Consider the following 25,615-nt stretch of genomic DNA (forward strand, 5'->3'; position numbering starts at 1 on the left):
GGCTGCCCCCGGCTGGTGTACTGGGGAAAGCCTCAGAAGGTCTCTCAGGAGGGTCCTGCCAAGTTTTCGCAGCAAGGGCCGGTGTTGCTGCTGTGTGCAATCCCAATCGAGTGATTTGCAGAGGTATATTGAAGCATTGGGATGATTGGCCCATACCCCGATATATTGTGCGTGTGTGTGCTTTGGCGATGAGTGGAAACTCGAGAAATCCGGGGAAAACCCATTCGTGCAGAACAGGGGGAGAACATAAGTCTCCGAACAGAGAGACGCTCGTGTTGAGAATCAAACTCAGGCCGTGAGGCACGAGTGTTGGCAGTGTGCTGCCACGCCGGCTGTGAGCCCAGGTATGACTCCAGCTTCGAAGGACCGGGCGTGAGTTACGGCCTTTTGAGACGCGGGGGGCTGCGTCGCCTTGGACACCCCACGCCACCGTGGGAAGATAGCGGTGCACTGCCACCCCATTGCGTTTGTGATGTGGCCGCACGGTGGATGGAGAGGCGGTTAACGGTGGAGTTATCAAAACAATCTCCTGTGTGACGTGTCACCTCCGTGATGGTGAATCTGCCACGGTGATCTGCCACGTCATTCTCCTGTGACGTGTCTGGTCAGGTGAGTGGAGGGCACAGTGACCGGTCACATCAACTATCTTGTGGCGTGTCCGGTCAAGTGATAAGAGGGCACGGTGACCTGCCACGTCATTCTCCTGTGACGTGTCAGCTCGGTGAGGAGCGCGTGGTGGGCTGCTGGACAATACCGGCGAAGCGGAGAGCTGTCGCAGCCATTGCCCATGTGAGGGGCCCGGCAATGGCAGAGGGGGTGTCGGTCTGGCCCTGGTCCACCCTCGTGGTGGGGGAGTGGGTGTCGGAGCGGAGGGGGGCACAATGGGCAGCTCTATAAATCCGAGCCACAGTGCAGCAGCAGCACCCACAGCTGCCAGCACCTCCAACGCCCACGCTCTCTCTGCGACTCGGGGACGATGGCGCGCATCTCCGCTTCCCTGCATCTTGCTCTGCTGCTGATGGTGCTGCAGCTCCTGATGCTGTCACTGTCGGCCGGTGAGAGCGCGACCTCTGGTTGGTTAGAGAAAGCATCTCGGTGGAGTGTAGACCGAACAGAGAATGTGCATAGCATCTTCTTGCAGTAACAGAAGTGACTAAAGCGTGTGTTAATGTGTGGCTCTGCAGATATATTATAAGTCCTATTTTGGGATTCATCTTCTTGGTTCTTTCGAAAGAACCAAGAAGATGAATCCCTGCAGTCACGAAAGCTTTAAATCGAAATCCTATTTTGGGCCCCAGTAAGGAAAGGCTGCCCCATCCCTTCCATACAAAAAATATGGGCAGTGTTTCTGTGCACTCTCGACTTGATACTTGGCTCTCGAGGGCCTCGGTCTCTTAAGGAAACCCAAACCCGCAGCTTCCAAACTGTGGGAGTTTTATAAACTGCTGCCCCTGTTGTCCAGAATTCCCTACCCCTGCGTCTCTTTGCTGCCGATTTCCTTCCCCTCTTGAATCCAGTCAGGAACTTACTGCTCTCCTCATCACTCCACCCATGTTTTCTTTTTTACTGTTTGCTTAAAATTCTAGATGTCCCTGCCTTCAATCAGGACCTAATTGCAGAACAAGTCAACATCTTGTAGGGTGGCGGTGGTGGTTGAGACTGGATGAACATGGTGTGTCATGCCACTGTTCGCTCGGCCAAATTTGTGTTTTCATTTTGTATATTATTTAGTCCAAGTGAGCTGCTTTTGTGTTTTAATGGGTAACCCTGAACAGCTTCTTGAAGTCTTCTTGTTTCTTTCGGTAAAGTCACGTAGAAGGGAAGTAATAAAATAATAAAAATAAAACATAATAAAACAATTCTCACGACGTTTCGGCTACAACGCAAGCAGCCGTCTTCAGGTGAAGAAGACGGCTGCGTTGTAGCCGAAACGTCGTGAGAATTGTTTTATTATGTTTTATTTTTATTATTTTATTACTTCCCTTCTACGTGACTTTACCGAAAGAAACAAGAAGATGAATCCCTGCAGTCACGAAAGCTTTAAATCGAAGCTTCTTGAAGATTAAGTTGTTTTACATGATCTTGATTTGATTTGGTTTTACATGCTACGTGAATTCAACTTGTTTACATGCGTGTTGGTAATTTAATTGAATTTATATTTTAAAAGGGGACTGCTTCGGGTCGGGCAAAAAAGGCAGAGCCCAGATCGAGATGGAGAGCCACCTGGGAGGGCAAGCAGCATCAGCCAGTCGGCAACGTCTTCGATGAGCTCAATATTAACCCGAACTCTGGCAACTGATGGGAGAAAACACCTTTTATGGATCATATTGGTCGCGAAAGCCTACGTGTTAAACTATCTGATGTAAAGTCTTCCAGACAGTAAAAAAAGCTTGACCAGCGAAGTTCCAGCCCAGCCTGTACATGAATGATGCGCAGCCAGAAAAAATAGTCGAATCCGACAAAATTGCCAGAATACCGTGAACAGCTGTAACCCCTCTTTGACCCCCACAGGGACCCCTCTTTGACCCCCACAGGGACCCCTCTTAGACCCCCACAGGGACCCCTCTTTGACCCCCACAGGGACCCCTCTTTGACCCCCACAGGGACCCCTCTTTGACCCCCACAGGGACCCCTCTTAGACCCCCACAGGGGCCCCTCTGACCCCCACAGGGACCCCTCTTTGACCCCCACAGGGACCCCTCTTTGACCCCCACAGGGACCCCTCTTTGACCCCCACAGGGACCCCTCTTAGACCCCCACAGGGGCCCCTCTTTGACCCCCACAGGGACCCCTCTTAGACCCCCACAGGGACCCCTCTTTGACCCCCACAGGGACCCCTCAGACCCCCACAGGGGCCCCTCTTAGACCCCCACAGGGACCCCTCTTTCACGCCCACAGGAGCCCCTCTTAGACCCCCACAGGGGCCCCTCTTAGACCCCCACAGGGACGCCTCTTTCACCCCCACAGGGGCCCCTCTTTGACCCCCACAGGGACCCCTCTTTCACCCCCACAGGGGCCCCTCTTAGACCCCCACAGGGACCCCTCTTTCACCCCCACAGAGACCCCTCTTTCACCCCCACAGGGACCCCTCTTTGACCCCCACAGGGACCCCTCTTAGACCCCCACAGGGACCCCTCTTTGACCCCCACAGGGACCCCTCTTAGACCCCCACAGGGACCCCTCTTTGACCCCCACAGGGACCCCTCAGACCCCCACAGGGGCCCCTCTTAGACCCCCACAGGGACCCCTCTTTGACCCCCACAGGGGCCCCTCTTTGACCCCCACAGGGACCCCTCAGACCCCCACAGGGGCCCCTCTTAGACCCCCACAGGGACCCCTCTTTGACCCCCACAGGGGCCCCTCTTAGACCCCCACAGGGGCCCCTCTTAGACCCCCACAGGGGCCCCTCTTAGACCCCCACAGGGACCCCTCTTTGACCCCCACAGGGACCCCTCTTTGACCCCCACAGGGGCCCCTCTTAGACCCCCACAGGGACCCCTCTTTGACCCCCACAGGGACCCCTCTTTGACCCCCACAGGGGCCCCTCTTAGACCCCCACAGGGACCCCTCTTTGACCCCCACAGGGACCCCTCTTAGACCCCCACAGGGACCCCTCTTTGACCCCCACAGGGACCCCTCAGACCCCCACAGGGACCCCTCTTTCACCCCCACAGGAGCCCCTCTTAGACCCCCACAGGGGCCCCTCTTAGACCCCCACAGGGGCCCCTCTTTCACCCCCACAGGGGCCCCTCTTAGACCCCCACAGGGACCCCTCTTTTACCCCCACAGGGACCCCTCTTTCACCCCCACAGGGACCCCTCTTTGACCCCCACAGGGACCCCTCTTAGACCCCCACAGGGACCCCTCTTTCACCCCCACAGGGACCCCTCTTTCACCCCCACAGGGACCCCTCTTTGACCCCCACAGGGACCCCTCTTAGACCCCCACAGGGACCCCTCTTTCACCCCCACAGGGACCCCTCTTTCACCCCCACAGGGGCCCCTCTTTGACCCCCACAGGGACCCCTCTTTCACCCCCACAGGGACCCCTCTTAGACCCCCACAGGGACCCCTCTTTCACCCCCACAGGGACCCCTCTTTGACCCCCACAGGGACGCCTCTTTCACCCCCACAGGGGCCCCTCTTAGACCCCCACAGGGACCCCTCTTTCACCCCCACAGAGACCCCTCTTTCACCCCCACAGGGACCGCTCTTTGACCCCCACAGGGACCCCTCTTAGACCCCCACAGGGACCCCTCTTTGACCCCCACAGGGACCCCTCTTAGACCCCCACAGGGACCCCTCTTTGACCCCCACAGGGACCCCTCAGACCCCCACAGGGGCCCCTCTTAGACCCCCACAGGGACCCCTCTTTGACTCCCACAGGGGCCCTTCTTAGTCCCCCACAGGGGCCCCTCTTAGACCCCCACAGGGACCCCTTTTTGACCCCCACAGGGACCCCTCTTTGACCCCCACAGGGGCCCCTCTTAGACCCCCACAGGGACCCCTCTTTGACCCCCACAGGGACCCCTCTTTGACCTCCACAGGGGCCCCTCTTAGACCCCCACAGGGACCCCTCTTTGACCCCCACAGGGACCCCTCTTTGACCCCCACAGGGGCCCCTCTTAGACCCCCACAGGGACCCCTCTTTGACCCCCACAGGGACCCCTCTTTGACCCCCACAGGGACCCCTCTTAGACCCCCACAGGGACCCCTCGTTGACCCCCACAGGGACCCCTCAGACCCCCACAGGGACCCCTCTTTCACCCCCACAGGAGCCCCTCTTAGACCCCCACAGGGGCCCCTCTTAGACCCCCACAGGGACGCCTCTTTCACCCCCACAGGGGCCCCTCTTTGACCCCCACAGGGACCCCTCTTTCACCCCCACAGGGGCCCCTCTTAGACCCCCACAGGGACCCCTCTTTCACCCCCACAGGGACCCCTCTTTCACCCCCACAGGGACCCCTCTTTGACCCCCACAGGGACCCCTCTTAGACCCCCACAGGGACCCCTCTTAGACCCCCACAGGGACCCCTCTTTGACCCCCACAGGGACCCCTCAGACCGCCACAGGGGCCCCTCTTAGACCCCCACAGGGACCCCTCTTTGACCCCCACAGGGGCCCCTCTTAGACCCCCACAGGGACCCCTCTTTGACCCCCACAGGGACCCCTCTGAGACCCCCACAGGGACCCTTCTGAGACCCCCACAGGGGCCCCTCTTAGACCCCCACAGGGACCCTTCTGAGACCCCCACAGGGGCCCCTCTTAGACCCCCACAGGGGCCCCTCTTAGACCCCCACAGGGGCCCCTCTTTGACCCCCACAGGGACCCCTCTTTGACCCCCACAGGGGCCCCTCTTAGACCCCCACAGGGGCGCCTCTTAGACCCCCACAGGGGCCCCTCTTAGACCCCCACAGGGACCCCTCTTTGACCTCCACAGGGACCCCTCTTTGACCCCCACAGGGGCCCCTCTTAGACCCCCACAGGGGCCCCTCTTAGACCCCCACAGGGGCCCCTCTTAGACCCCCACAGGGACCCCTCTTAGACCCCCACAGGGACCCCTCTTTGACCCCCACAGGGGCCCCTCTTAGACCCCCACAGGGACCCCTCTTTGACCCCCACAGGGACCCCTCTTAGACCCCCACAGGGACCCCTCTTTGACCCCCACAGGGACCCCTCAGACCCCCACAGGGGCCCCTCTTTGACCCCCACAGGGACCACTCTTTCACCCCCACAGGAGCCCCTCTTAGACCCCCACAGGGGCCCCTCTTAGACCCCCACAGGGACGCCTCTTTCACCCCCACAGGGGCCCCTCTTTGACCCCCACAGGGACCCCTCTTTCACCCCCACAGGGACCCCTCTTAGACCCCCACAGGGACCCCGCTTTCACCCCCACAGGGGCCCCTCTTAGACCCCCACAGGGACCCTGCTTTCACCCCCACAGGGACCCCTCTTTGACCCCCACAGGGACCCCTCTTTGACCCCCACAGGGACCCCTCTTTGACCCCCACAGGGACCCCTCTTAGACCCCCACAGGGACCCCTCTTAGACCCCCACAGGGACCCCTCTTTGACCCCCACAGGGACCCCTCAGACCCCCACAGGGGCCCCTCTTAGACCCCCACAGGGACCCCTCTTTGACCCCCACAGGGGCCCCTCTTAGACCCCACAGGGACCCCTCTTTGACCCCCACAGGGACCCCTCTTTGACCCCCACAGGGGCCCCTCTTAGACCCCCACAGGGGCCCCTCTTAGACCCCCACAGGGGCCCCTCTTTGACCCCCACAGGGGCCCCTCTTAGACCCCCACAGGGGCCCCTCTTAGACCCCCACAGGGGCCCCTCTTTGACCCCCACAGGGGCCCCTCTTTGACCCCCACAGGGGCCCCTCTTTGACCCCCACAGGGGCCCCTCTTAGACCCCCACAAGGACCCCTCTTAGACCCCCACAGGGACCCCTCTTTGACCCCCACAGGGGCCCCTCTTCGACCCCCACAGGGGCCCCTCTTGGACCCCCACAGGGACCCCTCTGAGACCCCCACAGGGACCCCTCTTTTACCCCCACAGGGGCCCCTCTTTGACCCCCACAGGGACCCCTCTTTGACCCCCACAGGGGCCCCTCTTTGACCCCCACAGGGGCCCCTCTTCGACCCACACAGGGGCCCCTCTTAGACCCCCACAGGGGCCCCTCTTTGACCCCCACAGGGGCCCCTCTTTGACCCCCACAGGGGCCCCTCTTGGACCCCCACAGGGGCCCCTCTTTGACCCCCACAGGGGCCCCTCTTCGACCCCCACAGGGGCCCCTCTTTGACCCCCACAGGGGCCCCTCTTCGACCCCCACAGGGGCCCCTCTTTGACCCCCACAGGGGCCCCTCTTTGACCCCCACAGGGGCCCCTCTTAGACCCCCACAGGGACCCCTCTGAGACCCCCACAGGGACCCCTCTTTGACCCCCACAGGGGCCCCTCTTTGACCCCCACAGGGGCCCCTCTTAGACCCCCACAGGGACCCCTCTTAGACCCCCACAGGGACCCCTCTTTGACCCCCACAGGGGCCCCTCTTTGACCCCCACAGGGGCCCCTCTTCGACCCCCACAGGGGCCCCTCTTGGACCCCCACAGGGGCCCCTCTGAGACCCCCACAGGGACCCCTCTTTGACCCCCACAGGGGCCCCTCTTTGACCCTCACAGGGACCCCTCTTTGACCCCCACAGGGGCCCCTCTTTGACCCCCACAGGGGCCCCTTTTTGACCCCCACAGGGCCCCTCTTCGACCCCCACAGGGGCCCCTCTTGGACCCCCACAGGGGCCCCTCTTGGACCCCCACAGGGGCCCCTCTTCGACCCCCACAGGGGCCCCTCTTCGACCCCCACAGGGGCCCCTCTTGGACCCCCACAGGGGCCCCTCTTCGACCCCCACAGGGGCCCCTCTTTGACCCCCACAGGGGCCCCTCTTCGACCCCCACAGGGGCCCCTCTTTGACCCCCACAGGGGCCCCTCTTTGACCCCCACAGGGGCCCTTCTTTGACCCCCACAGGGGCCCCTCTTAGACCCCCACAGGGACCCCTCTGAGACCCCCACAGGGACCCCTCTTTGACCCCCACAGGAGCCCCTCTTTGACCCCCACAGGGGCCCCTCTTAGACCCCCACAGGGACCCCTCTTAGACCCCCACAGGGACCCCTCTTTGACCCCCACAGGGGCCCCTCTTTGACCCCCACAGGGGCCCCTCTTCGACCCCCACAGGGGCCCCTCTTGGACCCCCACAGGGACCCCTCTGAGACCCCCACAGGGACCCCTCTTTGACCCCCACAGGGGCACCTCTTTGACCCCCACAGGGACCCCTCTTTGACCCCCACAGGGGCCCCTCTTTGACCCCCACAGGGGCCCCTCTTTGACCCCCACAGGGGCCCCTTTTTGACCCCCACAGGGCCCCTCTTCGACCCCCACAGGGGCCCCTCTTGGACCCCCACAGGGGCCCCTCTTGGACCCCCACAGGGGCCCCTCTTCGACCCCCACAGGGGCCCCTCTTTGACCCCCACAGGGGCCCCTCTTTGACCCCCACAGGGGCCCCTCTTCGACCCCCACAGGGGTTCCTCTTCGACCCCCACAGGGGCCCCTCTTTGACCCCCACAGGGGCCCCTTTTTGACCCCCACAGGGGCCCCTCTTCGACCCCCACAGGGGCCCCTCTTTGACCCCCACAGGGGGCCCTCTTTGACCCCCACAGGGGCCCCTCTTCGACCCCCACAGGGGCCCCTCTTTGACCCCCACAGGGGCCCCTCTTTGACCCCCACAGGGGCCCCTCTTCGACCCCCACAGGGGCCCCTCTTAGACCCCCACAGGGACCCCTCTTTGACCCCCACAGGGACCCCTCTTAGACCCCCACAGGGACCCCTCTTAGACCCCCACAGGGACCCCTCTTTGACCCCCACAGGGACCCCTCAGACCCCCACAGGGGCCCCTCTTAGACCCCCACAGGGGCCCCTCTTAGACCCCCACAGGGGCCCTCTTAGACCCCCACAGGGGCCCCTCTTTGACCCCCACAGGGACCCCTCTTTGACCCCCACAGGGGCCCCTCTTCGACCCCCACAGGGGCCCCTCTTCGACCCCCACAGGGGCTCCTCTTGGACCCCCACAGGGACCCCTCTGAGACCCCCACAGGGACCCCTCTTTGACCCCCACAGGGGCCCCTCTTTGACCCCCACAGGGACCCCTCTTTGACCCCCACAGGGGCCCCTCTTTGACCCCCACAGGGGCCTCTCTTCGACCCCCACAGGGGCCCCTCTTCGACCCCCACAGGGGCCCCTCTTCGACCCCCACAGGGGCCCCTCTTTGACCCCCACAGGGGCCCCTCTTTGACCCCCACAGGGGCCCCTCTTCGACCCCCACAGGGGCCCCTCTTCGACCCCCACAGGGACCCCTCTTAGACCCCCACAGGGGCCCCTCTTGGACCCCCACAGGGGCCCCTCTTCGACCCCCACAGGGGCCCCTCTTCGACCCCCACAGGGACCCCTCTTAGACCCCCACAGGGGCCCCTCTTGGACCCCCAGCGTGGCCTAGCTCCGCCGCGGCCACGCCCCCTTCTCTCTGGAACCTGCTGGTGGGTTCCCCGGGCTTCCCGATGGGCCCCCCTCTGTGACCTTTCCCCTCTGTGACCTTTCCCCTCTGTGACCTTTGCCCCCGAGATGTCACCCCCTCGTGTCTATCGTGGCCTGCTGACTTCAGTACTGCTGTACGCCGCAGTTCCCCTCACTCGCCAGCAGCCAGCACTATGCCACTACACGTGTATGCACCTTTAGTTAACCTTGCCGGCGTGTGGGTATGTATATACGTGTAGCTCTCCACAGGGGTGGTGTGAACACAACCTAAGGTTGGCTCCTCGCACCGACGGCTAATCGACACTTCTCCCGCCTTTCTGCGACCTCTGCTGCTGCGGGTCGTGGCCATTATGGACCGTGCCGGGTCTCGCCTGATAGAGGGGCGCCCGCTTTGTTGACGATGCAAAATGACTCGGCGGTGGATGTGGACCCTCTGCGTGTGACGTGAACACGACCTAAAATTGGCCCCTCGCACCTCCCCAACGACGAATTTGCGCTTTTCCCGACTTTCCGCGAGTTCTGGCGGTGCACAGCTACATCGCACCGGGCCTGGTCTGGCCTGACAAGAGGGGGGCGAACCGCTTTGAGCGCGATGCACAATTACTCGGGGGTGGCCCCTCTGCGGGCACCGTGCACAACGCGTGAAGTTGGCTCCTTGCCCCACGTACACACCACCCAACACCCCCCGCACCCGAGCTTATGCGGCCTTCCCATTGCTCGGGGAGATGGCTCCTCGGGGTGAGCACCCTCTGCCCGCCTCGCTGAAACTGAGGGCCTCACATTCGTGCCGAGCCCTCTCATAGAGTTAGCTACCTGCCTAACCACAACAACAACAACCGCCATTCACCACTAAGTGGCGTCGACGTCACCACGATGCTTGTGCCAGGCTATGTGCACGTTAAGGCCACGTGAAGTGTCGAACGCCCGCTGGCAGGAGGTCATTAGACGGACCCAGATGCCACGGGTTGATAGTCACTTGCACACCCGCAGCTCACCACCAACAAAATGAAGACCAAGACGACACAGACTGTCACATTTTCATCTCTCACCTCGGGTGTGGCTGGGCAGTGGTGGACTTTCTGGGGCGACTCGACGCCGTGAGCGAAGGCGCGGTGGCACGAGAGCCCAGGAGGGTCGCCGTGGAACACTTCGACTTCACGTTCGTCCGCACGCGGCCACTCTCCAGCTCGCCCTCCAGACTCTGCCGCCCTGTGCCTCTCCTTACTCGTTTTCGACCAGTCTGGGCCCATTAGCTCCCTGGTTTTCTACCGACAAGGGAGCCAGCGCCAATTGCGTGACCCCCACTCCCGTTCCACCCCTCCCCCCCTCCCATTAACTGTCAATCTCCTCACCAACACACAACGCACCAGATCCTTTATTCTACCTCCGTCACTCACAGTTCCCTCCTTCATCCACGGCTCTCTCCTCCCATCCCTCCTATCCCCACGGCCCCCTCTCTCATTCCCTCCCCACCCCCTTCCACCTCATTACTGTCACCTCACTGCCACCGCCCCACATATCGTTACATCTCAGACCATGTCTCCACGTCTCCCGCCACCGATCGAATATCGTCACATCGCGGGGGGTCACTCCCGGTCAAGTGGGTGCAGGGATTGGGGGTCAGCGTGTAAGGGGGTAGGGGAACGCTGATGTTACCCGTTATGGGAGACCGGTGACATCCGTGAGCAGACCACACGGCAGTGCACGCCACGTGGCGAGCGGGGCCGATGATGTCCATCCAATGAAATGCACCGATTTGTGTTCATTCGTATCGCCTTTTTCTGACAGCGGCTGACAGATCTGGCTCCTGCCCAAAGCAGCGGCCTGGCACCGTCGGCACGTGCGTCAACCTCTGCGAAGACGACGACAGCTGCCCGGGAAAGCAGAAATGCTGCAGCAACGGCTGTGGCCGCACCTGCATGGATCCCGTGCGGCCAGGTGCGGCGCGCCCCCCCCCCCCACCTCCTACGCGCCTGTTAGGGGGCAAGTGCTGTTCGCGAGCAGCACTTGTGAAGGCCGGGCACGGCACACCAGGGGTGGGGTGGTCAGCACCAGGCCCGGCCGCCTTTGTCCCCGAGTAGCGATGTTTCCACATCGAACCAGGTACTCCACGTGAGTCTTTGGGTCTCTATGTTAGTTTTATGGTTCGTTGTCTGAGTCTGAGGGTCTCTGTGTGAGTCTATGGGTCTCTGTTTGAGTCGATGGGTCTCTGTGTTAGTCTATTGTTATTCTGTGAGTCCGAGGGTCTCTGTCTGAGTCTGAGGGTCTCTGTGTGAGTCTATGGGTCTCTGTTTGAGTCGATGGGTCTCTGTGTTAGTCTATTGTTATTCTGTGAGTCCGAGGGTCTCTGTCTGAGTCTGTGGGTCTCTGTGCGAGTCTACACCCCTCGGTGTGAGTCTACGAGTCTCTATGTGAGCCTACGGTTATTTTACGTGAGTCTGGGGTTGCTCGTGTGTGAGTTTATCGAAGAGCAGATGGTGTGAGATCGTCAGGGCAGATCTTGGAGGTCCCGTATCTCCTGTGCAGCAGCAGCAGCAACTGCAGCAGGGTCGAGTGAGTCGAGGGCAGGACATCAGTGTCGAGACGCTTGGGCCGCGCCGACGTCTTTTCGATGTGAAAGCAGCGTGCGAGTGAAACGATTCCCAATTTTCTATTTGAATGTGTCTCAAAGACAAGCCCGGCGCCTGTGCCTTTGTCAACACGAGCAAAATCCACTGCCTATCCCACGAAAACAAATGCGCGGACGACCAGGACTGCCTGGGCGACAGGAAATGCTGTGACATCACGGGCTGCGGGAAGCAATGCACGAGACCAGGTACGCCACGGCGACGGCTGTCCCATCATCACCAGCCTCTGTAAATTAACATCGGCAGCCGGTGATGTTACTACTGCTGGAGGAAGGACCCCAACCCTTCGCCACCTTTCGCGGGCCTTGAGACTGGAGCTGATGAACGCGCTTGGTAAAGGGGGCGGGATGGGGTTCTCGTTTTGTGTGATCAAGTCAGACATTCGTATTGATATTGAACGACAAACATAGCTCGTCCAAGGGTGTGTCCCCTCCCTGGGTTTCGAAACAGTTCAACGAAAATGTAACGAGAAATCGTGCTCGTGGGAAACGCCACATTTGTGGGTGGTACAAAAGAAACTCTCTCGAAGGGAGGGGGTCAATCTTTGACCGTCGCAAGTAGCGGTGCGCCTCGCACGTTGTCCATCCTCCAAAGCATCGCGCACTGCAGCGGGGGCAGTGTTTGGGGTAACTAAACGGATGCAAGAGACCGTGTCAGCAGTGCAGCGTGCAAGTTGGACGCTCGATGGGAATTCATCGCGAGCTGAGCAACTGACGCGACTCGCCGTCACTCTCCCGCTGCGGAGGCTGAGTACGGGGTGTGTGTCTTGTTAGATGATTACTCGTGGTGTGCAGGTGGGATGAAGGACTCCAAAGGCGGTAATTTGTTGGGTACATCTCCCGAGCGCGCTCCCTCGTGGCGGTGGCGGTGTCCCTGATATCCACGTCACCCTCCCCATGTCCTACAGAGGCGCTATCCAAGGATGCCTAACATCCTCACGGATCTATGTCGAACTTGTTCCAACTGTGCTAATCGGAGGTGCGGGGGAAGGACAACAACGCAAACACACACACAACAAAAAATCAGTTCTTAAGAAATTCGTTTGTCAATCGAGATGGTTTCAAAGTGCATCGCTCCCAGAGCGTTCCAGACGGCCGCAGAAGCGCACCTGGAAACGCGCGATGCGGCAACCGCCTTTGTTCGACAGCTCGCCAGATGCTGCGCGGGGGGGGGGGGTGCAGCTGCTCACGTGACCCTGTTGCTGTGCGATTGTTTCACCAGTGAAACGCAGGCCCGGATTTTGTCCGTATGTCAACGCCCAGCTCATCAAATGCGCGTACCGACCCGACCTCAACCGATGCCAGCAGGACTGGCAGTGCCCCGGCAAAGAGAAGTGCTGCAGCTCCGGCTGCCTGATGATCTGCAGAAAGCCAGGTACGCAAGCCCCGATCACTCCCCAGCTCATCACTTGCATCGGCAGCTGTGATCTATCCACTGCTGGATGAAGGCCTCTCCCCAAGGCCTTGCCAACTCTCGCGGTCACGTGAAGCAGCAGTCCATCAGCCGGTCGCAATCTCTCCACGGTGGACATCGTCTCGGGCGCGTTCCCCTCCTCTGGCTGCCATCCGATCCTTCGTCTTCTCTCTTCCTCTCCGCGCTGTTCCAAGCGGACACCTCTCGGTGCTTCTTCGATCGCTTCTGTTCCATCCTCTTTGTGACCGTCCACGCTTCTGATCAGTGCGTCACAGCAGGCGATATGCGCCGATTGACAACGTTCTTCTTCATTGGGCACGTGGTCTGTTGCTTTCAATGTGCAGGTTCGCTCTCGTCCGCCTCACTGTGTCATCACCTCGATCCCGGTCGCCTGCATTAACTGCCCTCGGTACACGCACTCTGTTGTGCTTCCCACTGAGGGCTGTCCTGCTAAAAATATATAATTGATGAGCCACAAAATCGTCATAGTCCACAACATTGAGAGGAGGTGGATTCAGTTGATAACTTTTTGAAGTTAATTGTGCATCTTTCGGTGGTGGTGATGATGATGATTCGTCCAGTCGACGTAAATATTTAAATTCTGACGCAATTAAAACCTATCGATCGTGGGTCGTACAGCCTTCCAACGACACTGGCATGCATGTGTAATGCACACATGTGCTACCGCACACATGTGTTACCGCATGCATGTGTAACGCACACGTGTACCACACGCATGTGTAATGCACACATGTAACGCACACATGTGTTACCACACGCATGAGTAATGCACACATGTTACAGCACGCACCTTTCCATTACGAGTCAAAAGCGCGGGAAACCCGCAGGCAAGCAGGTAAGGTAAAGGTGTGCTGGCGCCAACCATTTCCCAAGCTCTGCCGCCCTCTACACGTAAAAATGTTTACAGGCAATTAACGGGTCTTTGATACACGGGGGATGAACGGGAGTGCCCAGAGAAACCCCACACAAACGACAACAGATAGAGATGAATCCGCCTGCTGTGCCTGTCTCGGCCTCGCTCTGCGCCGCATTGCACCACTATCTGAGTAGTTAACCTCGCATAAGAACATAAACACACTTAGAAACAATGCTTCTTAAAGTCCCACAATGAACAGATGCACCCTCTTCACTGAGGCGCTAACTGTACCTCCATTGTGCACTCTGTGTCATGGCTGACCCCCCCCCCCCACCTGGCCTTGTGACTTAGAGACCCTTAACTAGTAACTTCCTGGTCACGTGACCAAAATCAACACCACCCTATCAGGAAGTACCTGTGTAAACACACCCCCATATCTGCCGTGGGGCAGAACAGTGCCACATTATTCACACCTCAGATTAGCGAGGTTGGATTGCGCGTGGCGCGACGGAAGTTCAACGTTCTGTGAGCGGCATAGCCAGACCCGGGCAATCCTACGGGGCTCCTAAGTCACCGACCTGCGCGGCCTCCACGCGTGATCAACCACGTCGGTTGCCCACGGCTCTCCCTTCCCTCGCCCTCGCGTGCGGGCCGCAGTGAAGGTCGGATCGTGCCCGGTGGAGGACACCTACTGCATCGCCAGACAAGGGGATGATGAGGAGGAGGATTGCACGGACGACACCGACTGCCCCGGTGACAAGAAGTGCTGCAGCCTCGCGTGCGGGATTCGCTGCTTGGATCCAGAGCCATGTGAGAGTCGATCGATACCGTCGCGCACCCGGGTCTGTCCCGTGACCTCCTGCCCGCGGGCCTTCGACAATTTCTCGTGGCCTCACGGTGCACCGAGTGTGACACAAGCGCTTTGGTGATGTTGAAAACAGATTCATTGGATGAAAAAGTTAATTATTGCATTCATTGTGCTGCCATTTGCGGGGAGATGATGCGAAGAGTGGAATGTCAATTCACCCAGTGCACCACTCGTACTCTCCCTCGCCGAGTTGCCTCGCGGATGGCTGATCGCGTGATCCCGCTTATCCGTGTCCAAGCTGTCATCCCTCGCCCTCGTCCGCCAGGTTCAGTGGTGAAGCCCGGTTCGTGCCCCATCCGGGACTACTCGAGGATCAAGTGCTTGCGCTACCAACACGACTGTAGCGGTGACGTTGACTGCCCCGACAACGACAAGTGCTGTCGTGTCGAGTGTGGAACTGGCTGCGTGGATCCAGATATTGGTGAGATCGGAACCGGCCCCTGCCTGCCCCCCCTCCCCTCACCACCCTCCCACGGACACAGGGGCACGGAGACATGGGGACAACCTGTATGAAATCCCCCGCATTTCCTGGGAACCCTGCATTCTTTCATTTGCATGACATTTGAACATCAATGGACGAGCTTATAACCGCATGCTGTGATTGGAGAGCCACGTGATGGCTTTGGGTGCACCGGTTGGATTCCCTATTATACCGCGTGCAAGAGCGACTCTTGCACAACGATCGGAGATGTATGTATGTTGAGTTTTTTTCACGCCGTACGTCGGCAACCGTGCTAATCAGAGGTGCGTAATTGACGTGATGTGAGTCATCGACTGCTCCTCACTCACGGGCAGTCACAAGCTCGGGTTGGTTCCGTCTGAAGCTACAGTGTGCATTGTGTGGGAACTGGCTCCGTGAGTGCCCGTGCCTCACCCTGGATTCATTCACTAAGATCGAGTCTTGCACTCACAATGTGTGCCCTCAATGGTTTTATATTTTTCAGCGAGAAAACCCGAAGGGCCGCTGTGAGGAGGCGTGCACTATGGCCGGCTACGCACGTCATCCCGCTGCTCTGCACAGCAGCAAAGGGCTTCACAAGGAGCGATCCGCGCACCCCCCCCCCCACTGACCCCCCCCCCCCCACTAACCCCCCCCCCCCCACTAACTCCCCCCACACTAAACCCCCCCTACTGACCCCCCCCCCACTAACCCCCCCCCTACTGACCCCCCCCCCCCCCCCACTGACTCCCCCCCCTCCACTATCCCCCCCTTCACCCCTACCGGCCGTCTGCGGTCCGCAGCTCTCGCTCGCTATCTTAATTCGACAGCTCCCGATGGCTGTGTCCAATAAAGTGCTGTGCGCCGAATCCTGTGTCCGAGTGCCCGTGTGCTTGCGTCTTCTGCTCTGTGATGGAACGTCGCGCTGGCACGCGTCACGCCAGCTCAGCTCGAACCCACGTGGCAACGCGTGGGACCACACGTGAGAACACACGCGTGAGAAGACACGTGACCACGCGTGCGACCACACGTGGTCACACGTGCGAACGCACACGTGGCCACGCGCGAGAAGACACGTGACCACGCGCGAGAAGACACGTGGCCACGCGCGAGAAGACACGTGACCACGCGTGAGAAGACACGTGACCACGTTCCCACGGCCACTGGGGAGCAAGGGGAGTCCGGTTCGTGAACCAGGCGGACGGGATCGGCTCTGGTTCCTTGTGTAGTCTTACAGGACAGTGATTGGAATCGTTGGGTTTAGGCGTCGTATTGATGAAGCTTAAACACATGCGGGTGAACAGAACGTTACGTTGTTCCGCAGGCGATGTGTTAGTTTACCACACATGTGGATGATTACATTGCTATGCTACATTTAAAAGCTATGTTTCTTTAAGCATTATCCTGTTCTATAATTACTTGTAAGTTAATGTAAACAATGCCTCATCCCACTCACCCGCCTTGCATTTACAAGTGAATTGATCTGCTGTGATCCATATGATGTTTGATATGCCTTGACATTTCTGTTCAGCCAGGGAATGTGACCTTAATCTGGCTTTGTGTAGCCTCACCGCGCCCGCGTCCTGGACCGTGTTGGTATCTGTGGCTCGTCGTGTTTCTGCACTGCTGCCTCGTATCACGAACGCGTGGCAGTCCGATACACTCCAGACTGCGGCCTCGTATCACGAACGCGTGGCAGTCCGATACACTCCAGACTGCGGCCTCGTATCACGAACGCGTGGCAGTCCGATACACTCCAGACTGCGGCCTCGTATCACGAACGCGTGGCAGTCCGATACACTCCAGACTGCGGCCTCGTATCACGAACGCGTGGCAGTCCGATACACTCCAGACTGCGGCCTCGTGTCACGAACGCTGTGAGCGCCGGGTGTCGAATGGAGCGCGTTCCCGTGCAGAACAAATCCCACCGAGGAGATGGAGAGATGAAATCAGCTCGTGTGCGAGTGCTCAGGTGGATTGTTGTGAGAGATAATGGCAGCTTAAGGGAGTCTCCATCCAGCAGTGGACTAACCATTACTCGGCTCTACATCTCCCCATGGCCTTACACCACCTCATCTCGTCTCTCTCATCTCATTCCAAGCCCCCTCCTCTCGTCCTCTTCGTTCCCAATCATCTCTCCGTCTCTCTCTGTCCCTCATTCTCCCTGTGCCAAATCCCGTGTTCGGCCCTTCTCCTTTCTTGCACCCCATCTACTGGAATCGACTCCCACTGGTACTTTGAGCAGCACCCCCCATAGACTCAACACTGCCCAAAGACTCAACACTGCCCATCGACTCAGCACTGCCCATAGACTCAACACTGCCCATAGACCCAACGCTGCCCATAGACTCAACACTGCCCAAATACTCAGCATTGCCCAAAGACTCAACACTGCACATAGACTCAACACTGCCCAAAGACTCAACACTGCCCATCGACTCAGCACTGCCCATAGACTCAACACTGCCCATAGACCCAACACTGCCCATAGACTCAACACTGCCCAAATACTCAGCATTGCCCAAAGACTCAACACTGCCCAAAGACTCAACACTGCCCATCGACTCAGCACTGCCCATAGACTCAACACTGCCCATAGACTCAACACTGCCCATAGACCCAACACTGCCCATAGACTCAACACTGCCCATAGACTCAGCACTGCCCATACTCAACACTTCCCCTGTACAGGAAGCAGTCCCTTTCTTCACCTCCCTCCCTTCTCTCTTAAAGCCTCGCCTCTCTTCTCTACTGCCCATTCTCTCTCCTCCCCTCGCCCCTCCACTCCTTCCTGTCCCTCCCCGACTATTTCATGACCCCTAAGCATCCCTCTATCGCTGTCACTCATTCCTCAATCCTTGCACCGCTTCATAATTCCATTCTCTGCCACCGTTTTGTAAGCTATGCCAAACGCCTTGAGTGAAGACGCTCGCGATATAAATATACAATTCGGTTATGACGCACATTGGTTGATAGGAACTAAGACAGAGACAAAGATCCCCCGTATAGCCTTAACAGACTGTTGGGGCAAGTGCTGTTTGCGAGCACCTACGAAGGCAAGAACAGCACACAAGAGGGGGGGGGGGTGGCCAGCAACCACGCCCAGCCGCCTTTGTCTCTCTAGTGGCGATGTTTACACACCGCACCAGGTACTCATTTGAGGCTGAGTCGAGCTAGGGGAGGCCCAGGACCGGTTCAGAATATCGTCACCGGTGTTGGCCGTGAGCGGGAATCGAACTCGGGTGACCGCGACACCCGCGCTGCAAGGGAACAGCAACTGGCGTCTCGATCTCGGACCTCGTTACGAGTTTTTGCCGTTCGCAGATTTGCGAATCCGATCGAGGGGGTCCCGCTGCTGCTGCCGTGCGCATGGCACGCGCGAGGGATTAGGGTGGCGGATCTGTTGGCAGCACCACGCCGCTCCGCGTTCCGTTTACGTCTCCACAAATGATTGTTTGCTCAGCGCTAAATCCACACCACTCCAGCTTAAGTTTTGTCTGATGACGATATGATAGTAATCATGAAGCGATTCTTGAATCGAAGAAACGTCCCCGGATCGTGACAATGCGAGGAATCGCTCGCGGGGGGTGGGGGGTGTGAATGTTGTACAGTACTGCACAGCTCCCTCTCTATGGTTATTGCGGTCGTGACCACGTGTTGTTCGGGCGCCATGTTCGACGTTTCTCTCCACGTGCTGGGAGCTTCTTCAGTCGCTCAAGTCCCTTGCTGGGAGCCCCAGCGCGTGGACACGTGGTGACGAGCCGAGTGACCGCCGCATACAGAACTCAGAACAACAACATTCACGTCGACGTAGCTTTGCCCAAAGGCCAAATGAACCCACGGCTGACGTTCGTGGCGAGTGTGTCACGTGGTGATGTTTGAGCAAACGAGACGAAATTCATTTCAGAGCTGGGCCGTAGCTTCTGAGAGTTCGGGGTTTGCACCCCAGGGCCCGAATGAACGGTTGAAGCCCAGCCTGGGGCTAATTTGTAGATTATTTTTTTTACTGATTTGAAGCGTGCGCATTGAGGACTTTCCCGCATGCACCACCGCGTCACGCTTTGCCCGTTCTCTCATCGCACAGGGAGATTGAAGGTGATTGCTGATTTGCCTGTGTGAGCACGTCCCCCTCCCCTCCAATGGGCGTTGTGTGAGCGTGATTATTGAATGGGGTTGGGTGAGCGCGCGTCAATTACTGTTTGGAAGACACGGGGAGCCACGGGGTGACCGCAATACAGGTCCACATATCTTCATAGTTCGGTCCGCGCCCCCCCCCAACACCACCTCTGTTCACCACCCGGCACTAATTTGGGGGTGGTGAAGTATGGTCACGCAACCTCTACGACCGACAAGTGCACTGACTGAGCGCAGGGCGGGTATATTTATTATGCGTTTAATACTCGCGTTGTTTTTTTTGCGTATAGCTTGTGGAAAAACAAATATTCTTGTCTTCAAAAAGGATGAGGCGCCAACCGAGCCGGTGGAACTGGTTATCTGGTTAATCTCGAACTTTCTCCACGACCGTCCAGTGAGAAGATGCCTCGGGGCCGTGCCGACACACGCCCCCTGCGCCACGTCCCCATCCCGGCCCAAGGGACATGGGCGAGTGTCGGTGAGGCATCGGTCCGCCCGTGGGGGGGGGGAGTGGGCGAGGGTGGGGGCCAAGTGGGCAAGGGCAGCTCTATAAAGCAGAGCCACGGCACAGCAGGCGCTAAAGCCACCACCTCCAAGCCACGTGCCACCCTGCGACTGGAGACCATGGCGCGGTGGTTCGCGTCCCCGCATCTTGCCCCGCTGGTGCTGCTGCTACTGCAGCTGCTGTCACCATCGACTGGTGAGCGCGACCTCTGTCTGGTTCAGGAGGCAGAGTGCTGGACTCGTCGTGGGGTCGCGCATCGCCTTCTGTGAGGGGAGCCCAGGGGAGCCCAGGGGAAGCCCAGGGGCCACGTGCGCTTCGTGACTCTGCTCCGTACGCACTTCGGCTTCAAACGCGGCCCGAAACCGTGCCATTATCCGTCCATTGCAGGCGTGTTTAGCCCGCACTAATCGGGTACGGAGAGCGAGACGCCTTGCAGTGGCAGGAGCGGCCAGGCTGTGCGCGGTTTAATGTATCGCTATTTAAACTTGCACTGTAATCCAGGGACTGTCTTGGTATGGTTTGGGACTTGTTGTTTTACTGCCTTTCCTCAATACTTTCATTTGGTCTTGTCAAATCGGAAGACTTGCGTGTGTTTTTTTTAATTGTGCAATTTGTACTTGTATACTTTATTTGTATTTCTAGCGACTTGCTTACATGTGTTTCTCCATCTTGCACTCCTGTCGTAGTTTTGTGAGGTAACTCGCGAATCCCTCGTCCAGATTGGGAATCTGGAAACGGCGTCGTAGCTTCATCGGATTCCTCCTCCCCAAGCTAAATATTCTAAATGCCATGTGCCAGCAACCATTTTATAATTTTTACTCGATTTTTTTTAACTGAAGAAATTGTCTGTAACTCAACGGCTACTATCAAACTACATTTTCGTACACTTTAAACAACTATCGTGGTGTTCATCTCTTGACATTAATTCTCATCTGGTCCCCCCACAGAGGAACGCGTGCAGACTCCCAACTCTCATCATTCACCCCGACTCTACTCTCCTCTACGTATACTGTTATGATAAAGGGCCATTGCCCGAACCGTCGCCTATAACATACATTTCATTTCAAGGCCACGGGTGGTATTTACGAAGGTGTTTTTCCGTTGCTCGGCCTGTTTGTGTCCGCATGAACGCCGACTTCCCTCACTACCAAGTCGCATCCCACCCATCTGTCCCGAAGCTGTTTGGTCAACACAGCACCGCGTGCTGCGGGCAATCTCTTCGCCCCCCCCCACATCCAGCGGCTGCCCTGACCGTAATGGCGGCGGGTGGCTCCCCCGTAGTCGTTATATCCCATGCTGCCCACTGCACGGGGGACGCTTTATAGTTGTCATTCGCAAGAAGTTAGGCCATTGTGCCGGCATCTGGTCCAGATCTTCCCGCAAATTACTCGCTCGAGGGTTTGTGCCCTCGCCCTCGACTGGCGAAGCGATGCCACCCCCAGGTCACGCTGACAATGAGGCTCCTGCTGGTCTCTTTGGTCGAACCAGGTGAGAAGTCCATCAACCTGAACCCTGAGCAAACGGCGAGGGCCCTTCTGGCCCGACTCCCGCGAACCCCCCAATCCACAAACCACGGTCGTCCACCTCCCATCAACGTGGCATCGATAGCCGCGCCCGTGCCACGCCGCGCCCGTGCCAGGGTTACGCGCAAGGCGGAATGACGCCCATCTCGCGAACGCGCCTCGATTTTGTTTTTGATCGTAATCCTTTTTATCGGTTTCCCCCGACCAGTTGCCCTGAAGCTCGGCTCTTGCCCTACGCCGCCCCCTGATGCCGTGGGGACGTGCGACGAGGCGTGCAAGGACGACGAGAGCTGCCCCGGGGAGCAGAAGTGCTGCAGCAACGGCTGCGGCCACGGCTGCGTGGAGCCACTCGCACTGCACCCCGTTGACCCACGTACGTGGACCCCCCCCCCCCCCACCACTCCTGTACCCCCCCCCACTCCTCCAACACTCCCCCCACCGCACATCTCCAACCCCGCCCCTACAAGGCGTGTCTCGGTATAAAGTTTTGTAGCCACGAGGGGTCTGCCCCCCCCCCACCTCGAATGCCACCCGGCTGGGTGGCACAGGGGCAAGGCCCGCACCTCGCAGCCAGCAGGGGCCCGCGTGGCCACGTGGAGGCTTGTGTGGCTCCTTCCCTCTGCTCTGCGTTGCTGTTTCTTCCCAATTTAGCTTTGTAAGAAGAAAAGACGCAACGGTAATATAGCTTGTAACTGGTATGAACCAATCACGTTGTAATGATGAAACATTACCTGCAAGTTTATAGGGCAACACCGCTTCCGACTGTTGGGTTTTGTTGATTGACAGGAAAGCGTTGAACTCCTTCGCCAACGTGGCCACCCCTTCCCTGGAGCCTGTCTCGTCGTGCCATGCTTTTACACGACCCTTGTGGGCAACCCCTTAGGGTGGATGTGGACTTTTGAGGGACTTTGCTACCTTCTTTTTTATACGGACTCTGTGGCTATTGAGGGACCAGGTCAAGGTTGACAACATCAAGTAAGGGAGGCACCAAGATGCCGTGAGCATAATTATGCGATATCAAGCCACGTGGGGGGCACTTGGTCAATGCGGAATCCTTGGCACAAGGCGGCGTTTCTCGTGCTGGGGTTTTTGTTGTTGGTTAATCGGAAGGCAACAACGTGGGGCTCCGTTGCCCCTTTCTCCGCGTTCGCGCCGCAGTCCCAGACAAGCCCGGCGAGTGTCGCTACGTCAACACCGCGCTCGTCCGCTGCTCCATCAAAGCCGCCATCGACGAGTGCAAGCAGGACTGGCAGTGCCCGGGCAAGCAGAAGTGCTGCAACGTGGGGTGCAAGTTAAAGTGCAGCAAACCAGGTACGCCCGGCCACCCTCTCTCTCTCTCTCTTCTCTCGTCCAGCCAAAGAGAGCTCGTGCCCTCTTCACCATCATCATCGTCATTACCATCAGCAGCCATGACGTTTCCACTGCTGCGTGAAGGCTCCAATTTGTCTTCGATGCGTCACCCCTGGCATTGTCGTCACTTTGCTGCTCCACCTTCGCCTTGTTTACGGCCATAAACCCGAGTGCAGCTGCTGACTTAGCCGTTGCTGTGCATTTGGGTGTTGTTGTTTTTGCAGTCAAAAACAAGCACGGATTTTGTCCGTACGTCGACACCAGGCTCATCAAATGCGCGTTCCGGCCCGACCTCAACAAATGCCAGCAGGACTGGCAGTGCCCTGGCAAAGAGAAGTGCTGCAGCTCCGGCTGCGCCATGATCTGCACTCAGCCAGGTACGCAAGCCTCTATCGTGACCCAGCTAGGGGAAGGAAGGTCCATGCCATTTTATTTTTCCCATCGGCAGCCATGATATATCTATTACTGGATGAAAGCCTTGCCAACTCTCACTGACTTTTATGAAGCAACAGTTCATCGGCTCCTCTCGTCTGTCCACGGTGGACATCACCTCGGACACGTTCCCTCCTTTAGCTGCCACTCCATTAGTCTCGACCACTGGCCATGTCGAGTTGCGTGTTGCTTAGGAGGGATGATGGCACTTGCCATCACGCCCACGTGCCATCACGTCCACTTGCCATCACGTCCACGTGCCATCACGTCCACTTGCCATCACGTCCACTTGCCATCACGTGCCATCACGTCCACGTGCCATCACGCCCACTTGCCATCACGCCCGCGTGCCATCACGTCCACTTGCCATCACGTGCCATCACGTCCACTTGCCATCACGTCCACTTGCCATCACGTCCACGTGCCATCACATCCACTTGCCATCACGTCCACTTGCCATCACGTGCCATCACGTCCACGTGCCATCACGCCCACTTGCCATCACGCCCGCGTGCCATCACGTCCACTTGCCATCACGTCCACGTGCCATCACATCCACTTGCCATCACGTCCACGTGCCATCACGTCCACGTGCCATCACGTCCACTTGCCATCACGTCCACTTGCCATCACGTCCACGTGCCATCACGCCCACTTGCCATCACGCCCGCGTGCCATCACGCCCACTTGCCATCACGTCCACGTGCCATCACGTCCACTTGCCATCACGTCCACTTGCCATCACGTCCACTTGCCATCACGTCCACGTGCCATCACGTCCACGTGCCATCACGTCCACGTGCCATCACGTCCACGTGCCATCACGTCCACGTGCCATCACGTCCACGTGCCATCACGTCCACGTGCCATCACGTCCACTTGCCATCACGTCCACTTGCCATCACGTCCACTTGCCATCACGTCCACGTGCCATCACGTCCACGTGCCATCACGCCCACGTGCCATCACGCCCACGTGCCATCACGCCCACGTGCCATCACGTCCACTTGCCATCACGTCCACTTGCCATCACGTCCACTTGCCATCACGTCCACTTGCCATCACGTCCACTTGCCATCACGTCCACGTGCCATCACGTCCACTTGCCATCACGTGCCATCACGTCCACTTTCCACCACGTCCACGTGCCATCACGTCCACGTGCCAATGATGTCTCCTAACACCTTCTCTAATTCTTGTTCATGCACCCGGCTCTAAAACTTCTCATTTAGTTGAGTTTGCAATTTAATATAGAAAATATATTAATCGTGTTAATTGTGCGACCACTTTAAAGTGTTCCAATAACGCAAGCACAGGTTGTCTGAACTCTACCTTCTATTATTTTGGTTGAGCTTTTCCAGACGGCTCGCCAGGCAAGATGCTCCTTGTACTTGCCGGCTCAAATGGCTTCATGCCCGATCTGCTCGTCCCCTCGTGCTTGTGCGGTGCGTGTTCCAGTGAAGGCTGGGTCGTGCCCGGTCCGGGACTTCTCGAACATCGTCTGCATCCGCTATAACGACGGCTGCAGCAGTGACGACGACTGCCCTGACAAGCAGAAGTGCTGCAGCGTCCCGTGTGGGGTGGGCTGCGTGGATCCAGAGCCGGGTGAGATTGGGCCCCCCCCCCCCCCCACGACCACCAGGGGGAACGGGAGACATCTGTGGAGTTCCCGGCAGTTTCCGAGCGAGCACCTGTGTTGTGCTATTTGGAGATGAAATCCACATGATGAGCTTATTATTAGTGTACGAGAGTTGGCGTCCGTATTCTTATAGCTGGATCGATTCCCGTCATGTACCAGCCAAGCTGAATAGTAGATTTTGGGGGAGGGGGGGCGGGCGGGCAGCTTCACTTTGGGACGACCTGCCCAGTTGCTCACGAGTCTGGGTTTATAATTCTTCTGCTTGTTTTGTTTTAACTTTTCAGTGAAGGACCAGATCGGGAAGGAGTCTGATGAAGAGGAGAAGGAGGAGTAGAGTCCACGCCCAGCAGCTCCACGTGCTTCTTGTTGCTGCTGCTGCTGCTCCCGCTGCAGAGCGTCTCTCGTCCCGTGTCTGGGGCTTCGCGGTGACGCGACCGAGCTCGCTCGCGCCGGCTATCTGGATGCAGCCGCTCGCTATGGCAATTCAACAGCTCCCGTTGGCTGTCCAATAAAAGTGCTTTGCGCTGAATGCTGTTCAAGTGGCCCAGTGTCGTCCTTGTGCTGTGCTGTGCCTTCTGTGGTGCCGCGGGAGAGAACATCGCGCTTCCTGTGACTCCGAGCACGGAATATTCCAAATATTTGTGCAGTACCCCAAGAAGGGAATCAATATTTGTAGACCACCCCCACCCCCACCCCACCCTTGGTGTACTGGCCAGGGAAGG

The 25,615-nt window shown here is 58.7% G+C and overlaps 2 protein-coding genes across 2 annotated transcripts in view; both read left to right on the top strand.

Annotated features, from left to right (window-relative positions):
* The first annotated feature begins 133 nt into the window (after positions 1-133).
* Positions 134-25,615, top strand: part of LOC133354061 (balbiani ring protein 3-like) — a 52,607-nt gene continuing 27,125 nt past the window's right edge. Inside the window, exons 1-11 of the mRNA XM_061570611.1 lie at positions 134-1,055; positions 10,875-11,024; positions 11,758-11,901; positions 12,935-13,087; positions 14,661-14,813; positions 15,137-15,292; positions 21,681-21,845; positions 22,631-22,783; positions 23,047-23,199; positions 24,713-24,859; positions 25,178-25,223. Of these exons, the coding sequence (XP_061426595.1) occupies positions 977-1,055; positions 10,875-11,024; positions 11,758-11,901; positions 12,935-13,087; positions 14,661-14,813; positions 15,137-15,292; positions 21,681-21,845; positions 22,631-22,783; positions 23,047-23,199; positions 24,713-24,859; positions 25,178-25,223 (1,499 nt within the window). The 5' untranslated portion in view covers positions 134-976. The remainder of the gene's footprint in view (positions 1,056-10,874; positions 11,025-11,757; positions 11,902-12,934; positions 13,088-14,660; positions 14,814-15,136; positions 15,293-21,680; positions 21,846-22,630; positions 22,784-23,046; positions 23,200-24,712; positions 24,860-25,177; positions 25,224-25,615) is intronic.
* Positions 19,962-25,427, top strand: LOC133354078 (WAP four-disulfide core domain protein 3-like). The gene is made up of 6 exons (XM_061570640.1): positions 19,962-20,144; positions 21,681-21,845; positions 22,631-22,783; positions 23,047-23,199; positions 24,713-24,859; positions 25,178-25,427. The coding sequence occupies exons 1-6, from the start codon at positions 20,069-20,071 to the stop codon at positions 25,225-25,227; spliced, it is 744 nt and encodes a 247-aa protein (XP_061426624.1). The 5' UTR covers positions 19,962-20,068; the 3' UTR covers positions 25,228-25,427.

Source organism: Lethenteron reissneri, chromosome 46, assembly GCF_015708825.2.
Source record: "Lethenteron reissneri isolate LAM-NWPU_2019-01 chromosome 46, ASM1570882v1, whole genome shotgun sequence".
In the NCBI taxonomy this organism is placed as follows: Eukaryota; Metazoa; Chordata; class Hyperoartia; order Petromyzontiformes; family Petromyzontidae; genus Lethenteron; species Lethenteron reissneri.

What these genes read in the sequence shown, in the direction of transcription:
- LOC133354078 (XM_061570640.1), top strand. Translation starts at nt 20,069, where the DNA reads ATGGCGCGGTGGTTCGCGTCCCCGCATCTTGCCCCGCTGGTGCTGCTG. An exon ending in GCTGCTGTCACCATCGACTG is followed by an intron (nt 20,145 to 21,680) that starts GTGAGCGCGACC and finishes TCCCCCGACCAG; the next exon opens with TTGCCCTGAAGCTCGGCTCT. An exon ending in CTGCGTGGATCCAGAGCCGG is followed by an intron (nt 24,860 to 25,177) that starts GTGAGATTGGGC and finishes TTAACTTTTCAG; the next exon opens with TGAAGGACCAGATCGGGAAG.